General features: G+C 18.5%; 2 pseudogenes across 2 annotated transcripts; both read right to left on the reverse strand.

The window, feature by feature from the left end:
- Positions 1-2,268: 2,268 nt before the first annotated feature.
- PmUG01_00026600 lies at positions 2,269-2,895 on the reverse strand (annotated as a pseudogene). Its single transcript is given in 7 exon segments — positions 2,269-2,343; positions 2,358-2,546; positions 2,561-2,572; positions 2,587-2,631; positions 2,646-2,705; positions 2,720-2,857; positions 2,872-2,895. Coding segments are annotated over 7 exon segments (543 nt in total).
- A 3,879-nt stretch (positions 2,896-6,774) lies between these two features.
- PmUG01_00026700 lies at positions 6,775-7,484 on the reverse strand (annotated as a pseudogene). The gene is given in 3 exon segments: positions 6,775-7,077; positions 7,092-7,355; positions 7,434-7,484. Coding segments are annotated over 3 exon segments (618 nt in total).
- Between the last annotated feature and the right edge of the window lie 758 nt (positions 7,485-8,242).

An 8,242-nucleotide genomic window follows, 5' to 3' on the forward strand; every position in this document is an offset into this window, starting at 1 on the left:
TCATCTAATATAGAACTCATCTTTTTTCTCTTAAAATATTTCTCTTCTAAGGAATAACTTAAAATAAAAAAAAAAAAAAGAAATATACTCAAAAAAATTAAAATTATTCTATATATATTGTTTTCAGTTAAATTCACTATAAGACTTGCATTTGTGAAATATCTTATTTAGTTTCTTATAGGTTTTAATATGTTTGGATTATGTCAACTTTTTAGGTAATTAATAATTTAATGTATAGTATAAGATAAACCAATTAAAATTTTACCATAACCTATATAGTAAAATTTATTAATAATTTATGGAAAATAAGTGCATATATTATAAAATCATGGTAAATATTTGCATATGAACACAACTTTTTCCACATAGTAATATTCATTGTTGTAAACATATTTATGAGTCTTTTTCTTAAAAAATAATTATTTATCTGTATGAATTATTTATGTTATTCTTAAATTAAAAAAACAGTAAACAAATACTCTAACTTCCTAGTAATAACTTAAATTTTCTTATTAATTATACATGCTAATAGACAATTGTATTCTTATATATATATATATATGCATAATATAACTCAATAAATTACACATATATTTACCATTATAACTTTTTTATATTTAATAAAAAATTTATTGCATAATAATAAAGTTACATGTAAAGCAATATAAATTTCAATTTTCAAAATATTATTTTCATTTTTATACTAGCTATACCCTATTAAAGATAAAAAATATTAATTTAAATATTAAATTTTTATTTAATCTAATATATTTTATATATTTCAATATAATTCATATTGTGAAACATAAGCTTTTTTCTTCTACAATAAAACAAAAAATACTTAAAATGATATCCTGTTATATAATTTGTCATATATAGTATATGCTTCACAATCCCATAAAAGTTACATTAATACATTTTATACATAATATCTTCTAATCTATGGTGAAACATGTTATTGTTTATAAAATATTCATATATATAAATGTATCATGCAAAATGGCAATAATTTTTTTATGCAAATACAAAATATTAAAATTGAATATGTTACTTATAAAATACTTATGACTAAGTGCAAAAGTATATCATATTAACAATTTTTTAATGATGAACATGAGGCCCTTAAATCTAAATAAATCAAAGTTCCTGTAAGAAATTCATTAGTAATAACAATCATGAGAAAAAAAACTACCCATGTTAAAAGACATGAAATTATTTATAAATTTTCAATAATTACATTAACAACTATTACAGAATTTTTCTTATTTTTTGTTTTTTTAACATTATAAATTATTCCAATTATAATAATAATTGAACTTTCATAATCTCTATAATTTATTAGGACATAAAATTATTATTTCAGTAGTGTTGCATTTACGAATATGTAATTTTGTTTTAGCTACGTTACCTCATCTGAACACTTATATTGTAATCATTACGAAGAATAGTAAATTCATGGGAATGCTTAGATGAACAAAATGAACATATAACGTCAAGTAGTTTAGAAGAAGGTTAGATATATTACTAAGGCAGAAGGTATTATATAACATATCATACGCAGAATTTTATACAGAAAAACTATTATTTTATTATATATTTATAATTCCTCACTTATACCGTAAAAAAAAGAGACATTTGTTAAAAAGTCTTAAGTAATAAATATATTTTTATAATATTTTTCTAATAAACATTATTCTATATAAAAAATATTATCTTTTTTCTTCTGAGTAAAATATATATAATGTAACATAATACATTCACTTCGATTAAATAAAGATAAGAATATTTTTATTTTTAAAATATAACCAAACATGTACTAGTCTTAATACTTCTACCAATAGGCACTTTATAATTGAAGAACGTAAAAAATGGAACACAGTTATTTTTAATCTAATATATATATTATAATATAAAATTAACAAAATTATATTAATTTTAATATTATATGTTCCTTTTGATTAAATACATACATTTTCAATAGAAATAAAATTTAACGCACAAATATATATATTAAGCAATAATATTTAATTATACTGCAACAAAATTTATAATACAAAATGAAAATCATTAAAACATTCAAATCTTCAAAAAGCGAAAAACATAATTTATTAACTTTCGTATAAAAATAAAAACTTATACTCATGTATATTTACAAAATTATATCAATAATAGGTATGACTATAAAGTATATAACAATAAACATATTACATATAATAATTCTTATTAATCATTAATTTATCTGAAAATACAAATTCCTTGTTGTTCATGTTACTCTCTCATCAACTTAAGTTTTTGATATTTTTCATTATTTCTTAAGATCTTATAAGTAGCTATTATAATTAAAACTACTATATAATGAAAGCTACTGTATATAATAATATAAAAACATGTAATTCATTTTTTGTACCTAGTAAATCACTGATATATTTTATTATCTGTAGATCTATGCTATTACTTCTAGTATCTGTTGTACCTGCTCTTACCATCTCAAACTTGCATGACATGGGTAATCCTATGCCCAAAAGAAAAAAAAAAAAAACATACCAACTATATAACCGTAATTTTTAAATTTTATTTTTTTAAAGCTACGTCACATATTCTCCTTTTTTTCTCAAGAAAACTATCATAATCTTTTTTTTTATCCATTTCTTTTGAAAATGAAAATGTTTCCCATCAAACATTCCATTATTATAATCTATAACGTCTACATAGTATGGGCCTTATTTAATAAATTTCTGCTTGATTGTTTATTTTTTTCTTTTATCCTCCTTTCATTATTAGACAAATCTCTTTGTTTATTTGCTTCATTATCCTCAAGTTTTTTTTTTAAACATACATTATATGAATGATTATTCAGTTTATATTTGCCAGTAATCGATAATTTCTTGTATCTAATTTTTTACTAAGGTTATAGTTTTTATCGATAATTTTGTTAAAAGTACTCTAAAATAACAAATTACACATATTTGTTGTTTAAACGATACATAGTTCGCTTTAGAAATAAATTATTAATAAAAATAAAAATATTAAAATATAAATAGTGCAAATATCTTTAAATTATATTATCATACCTGCTCACTGTAAAAATCGTATATCCATGTTAAAAGTATAAATGTAGAAATCTTTATAAAAAGGAACAACATAATTTTTTGATTCATTATATAGATATTTAATATTTAAATATATTATAAAAGAAGCAAATTGATAATAATGGAACATGCATCTAAAAAAAAAAATTCTATATTTTAAGGAAAAAATTTATATTTGATATTCTTTCATAAATACATTACAAACTCTATATAGCTATAATTAATTTTATCACGCATACAATGTAAAATGACTTTAAAAACAAATTATATAATTTTTATCCTAATATTATTTAAATAAAAAAATAAATTTCATTAAAAACTAAATGATATAAATTTATTCACAAATGTTTAAAATATATAATTTACTTATTGTAAGTACTAACTAAATAATAATTTTATTAATAAATTTAAGAATAAACTAAGAAATAAATATGTTATGCCTTCTTTATTCAAATATCGTTTATCCACTATCCACAATGTAGAGAATATATATATAATATATCCCTCTGTATACTAAAATAATTATTGCAAATTTTAAGGATGTAATCCTATGTATTATTCTAATTTTGTAAACATTAATTTTTAGAAAAAAATGTTTTTTTAAATCAAATATTATAATATAATAATAATAATAATAACATTAAATGAAAGAAACCATATATCGTATTACTTGATTATAACATATGTATTAGTTCCATTTTAAGTTTAATATTCTACTGGATATAAGGTTTTTAAAAATGAAGAACAATTTATGCACTGCCTAATATTTTAAAAAATACGTACTCTAAAAGTAAATACGAACTAATTTTTTATTTTTGTACCATAATTTTATAAAATTACAATATTTAATTAAGATTAATATGTATAATTATTTCTAAATTAAAATATTTATGTTAATCTATTTAATTTTATAATTTTGTTTAATTATACATATAATTAGAGGAAATAGTAATACAGTAGGAAAAAAAAAAAATTTCTTAAATATAAAATTGTTACAACAATGTTATTTGCATAAACATTAGTTTAATGATACTTATATTGAAATAAATTTATAAATATATGTAATTTATATAATGTATAATATTTACATAACAAATAAGAATGAATAACATTGTATATTACTTAAATGTATGAATTAGTAGTTTTTATATTATTATTTTTTTAAGGATAGTGCTATTTTTTTTTTTATTACTTTGGAAATACATAAAGTCAAGAACAAATTTTAAATGTTTAGTATAATAAATTGACATATGTGTATGAACAATATATACTGCACTAAAAATATATTTAGAAGTAAAATTATATTATAACTAAATATTTATATTCCTTATGAATTGTAAACCTGAACAATGATAATTATGAAAACCAGGCAAACACGGAAAATTATTTTAATTACCTGAAATATAATATTTTGTTATTGTTCTCTTCAATAAATATTATTTATCCAAGTAAATAATTAAATAATAAAAAAAATTGAAAACATTACAAATAATATTAGTATGGTATTTTTATAGTTTTTCATTATTTATACACTTGTCACGACATTTATTAAAACTCCTGTTTATGTACCAACATCTACTACGATGATTCCTCGTTTAACGTTTATTCTTATAGCTAATACTTTTATATTAAATATAAGGCACCAAAGTTTTAAAATGTAAAATAATACATATATAAATAAAAATTAATTAGTAAACTATAAAGCTTCAACATATACACTCTCATAACAATTAATTATAAATAGTTATTTTTTGTTTTAATTAAATTTATGATTTAAAAAATATTTTTAACTTTTTTTTTAAATATTCCAGTTTTTTCTAAATTAAGAAATAGTAAAAAAATATATAAATTTCCTTAAAAATATTTATTTTTCTACTTCTTTAATATGTATAACATAGGTGAATTGTTATCTTATATATATTCTTATTAACGTCGTAACATTATTACATTTATCTATAGATACAGAATTATTTTCTGCAAGCCTAAATTATAAATATGTTATTTATATTAATATATTGTATTTTTACTTGATGTTTTTTTATTATATAGGAATTTATAATAATTCAATTTTTTTCATTCATTATTATAGTATAAAATTAATTAGCATACTTTTACATTTATAACAGAAATTTTACTGTATTTTTTATTTTTTAACACTTAAAAATTCCTCCTTATACTAATATAAAATTATTACACAAAAAATTTATACAAAAAAAATGCAGAAATATTTTTAATAGATATAATTAAAACCCAAGTCATCAAAAAGAACAAAGTAATATATTTATGAATTGTTTATAGATAAATAATTTTTTTTTAATTTCATTTCATTTAAAAAAGAAATATTATTGATATAAATTAATTAGCAATTTTCAATATAAACTACATACATTTTTATACATCTTCAAATAATATTAACTATTTACATAACATATTAATATACATATAAAATTGGGAAGTACACAAAATAAAAATAATTTCACGTTACTATATAAATGTAGAAAAATTATATTTTTTTTTATTACCTTTAAAGATAATTTATATTTTTACTTATATAAAAATATACTTAATATTTTACCATTATGAAAGAAACAGTATTTATGCATATAATACATTAAGAATTCATTACTTTTAACTCATTAATTTAATTTTTTTTTTAATATAAAAAATTAAAAATATATATAGTATATTTATTTATATGTATTCTATATAGCGTATATACAATTAATTTTCCCTATACTGAATTAACACCACAGTTCAAAAAATACAAAATTATAAAACAGAGTAACTATCCATTTAATTGTAAATATTTAGAATTGCTAAAATATTGAACTATTATAAGTACCCTAAATTTAATAAATATATTTTATTATATATTTTTATTTTATTTTTTATATCATGCAAAAAAAATTATAAATACTTTGAAAAGCGCTTTACAATAAAATTGCTTTATAATATATATCACAAAAACGTATTTTATATAATAAATTTTATGTTTGCTTTTATGTAATATATATATTATTTGTTCCATGTCACTTAAAATAAACAAGATACATATATTTTTAATTTAATTCTTATCAAACGTTTTCCAAAATAAGTAAACAAATATTCATTTTAGACTAGTAAAAGATAGAATAATATGAGAATTATTATTTATAGTTAAAATATAAATTTACACAAGACATAACATAATAAATAAATTGTCCTAATATTAATTAATTACAACAAAAAAGCACATATTTCCATAGGAATATATGGAAATACACAAGCGTATACATTAAGTCAAAAATAATCAATTAAGCTTAAGCAATAAATACAAATTAAAAAACATTAAAACATTAAAATTAACAAAATAAGAGAAATTCTTTTTACTAATGTGTATTAATGAGACCATTTACATGTACAACCTTTTATAAGATATATGCAATTATGAAAATACATATCACATGTGCCATTCAAGATAATGCACATATTAGCTCATATTGAAGTTTTCATCGCAGAAAAAAAAAAATTTTTATAATTCATTTTATCTTTTTTAACTTAATTTTTTCATATTTTTAACCTTCTTATGATAATAAACAACCCCTAAAATAAGTATGATACCTAATATAATAAAAGGTACAAAATATATAAAAAATCCACAAAAACTCCTGAAACCATTTCCATATATAAGAGTTTATTACCTTTTTCAACAATTTTGACCTACAAATAACCATCTAAAAGGGGAATTCCACAAATTTAAAGTTAAATCTTTCATCCATCCGAATCCTGAGTAACTTTTATTAATCTAAACAAACCATCAAACATCCCATATCCAAAAATTATCTAACACAAATGATATTGATAAGACCAATAATAGAAATATAGGTAAAGCAAATCGCAATCCGCATTTTTTATATTATTTTTTTATAAGTATTATCACTTATTGTTCTGTTGTTTTTAAGAAAATCTACATAATCAAGTTCTTTGAATATTTTTTTTCCATATAGAATATGTTTAGTTCAAATATACAAGATTTATTTTTATATTTTTTTTATGGCCTCTTACATTTATTGGGAAACTTCGATTTGACTGTTTCTTTTCTCCTGAGACCAATTTTTCACTATTAGATATATTTTTTTTATCGTTTACTCTATTTGGTATTTCTTCCTCTAAACATACAATAATTGAATCCTTATCCTGCTTATATTTCGCCAGTAAACGATAGTTTCTTGCGTATATTTTTCTATGATGATTGTAGCACTCAACCAAATATTTGTTTTGCTTACTCTGAAAAAGCAAAAAAAAATTATTATTTAATCAAATGAATAAATTCACACTAAGATAAAATCTTGAAAAAAATAAAACTCGAAAAATATAAATAATATATACATATTTAAATAAAACTATCATAACCATATAAATGTAAAAATGACATATCCAACTTAAAACACAAAAGCATAAATTTTAATAAATAACAGTGTCTTAATTTTTCGTTCCATAATGTAAATCGTTAATACGGTAATATACTGATCAAGGATATAATTAAAAATAATATAATATTCCTTTAATTATAAAAACGCTATTATCATTTATTTAATTAGTTTTTTATTATTTCTTCTTAAAATTAAATTAAAAATATGTAACTACAATTTCTTTTTCTACAGAGATAGAAAAAAATAATTTCAAACATAAACTCTAAAGATTTTATCACAATAATATTTATAAAAAAATAGATTTAATTAAAAAATATAAACTGAGTTCATTAATAAATATTCAACATACATAATTTATTTAAAATAGTAAATAATTTTTGTATTAATTCTTTTCAAAATAAAATAAAAAAGCAGATATATGATTTCATAATATTTTGAATATGGTGTATATATAGAATATAGATAGTAGAGAATATAGATAATATATTGTTCTAACTCCTAGTAGAAGTATTACCGATTCAGTGATGTTTTCCTATTAATAATTCTAAATTTTTTAAAATTATATTCTAGAAAATATAATTATTTGTAAAAAAATTTTAATTATTATAACAATAAAATAAAGATAATTATAAAGAAAACTACACTTTTATAACTTTGCATTTTATTTGTAGATTTTAAACTGGTAACTAGATAAACATATGAGTAATATTTTGGTCTTTAATACAAGTAAGAAATCAAATT

This window comes from Plasmodium malariae, assembly GCF_900090045.1.
Source record: "Plasmodium malariae genome assembly, contig: PmUG01_00_11, whole genome shotgun sequence".
NCBI classification, from domain to species: Eukaryota; Apicomplexa; class Aconoidasida; order Haemosporida; family Plasmodiidae; genus Plasmodium; species Plasmodium malariae.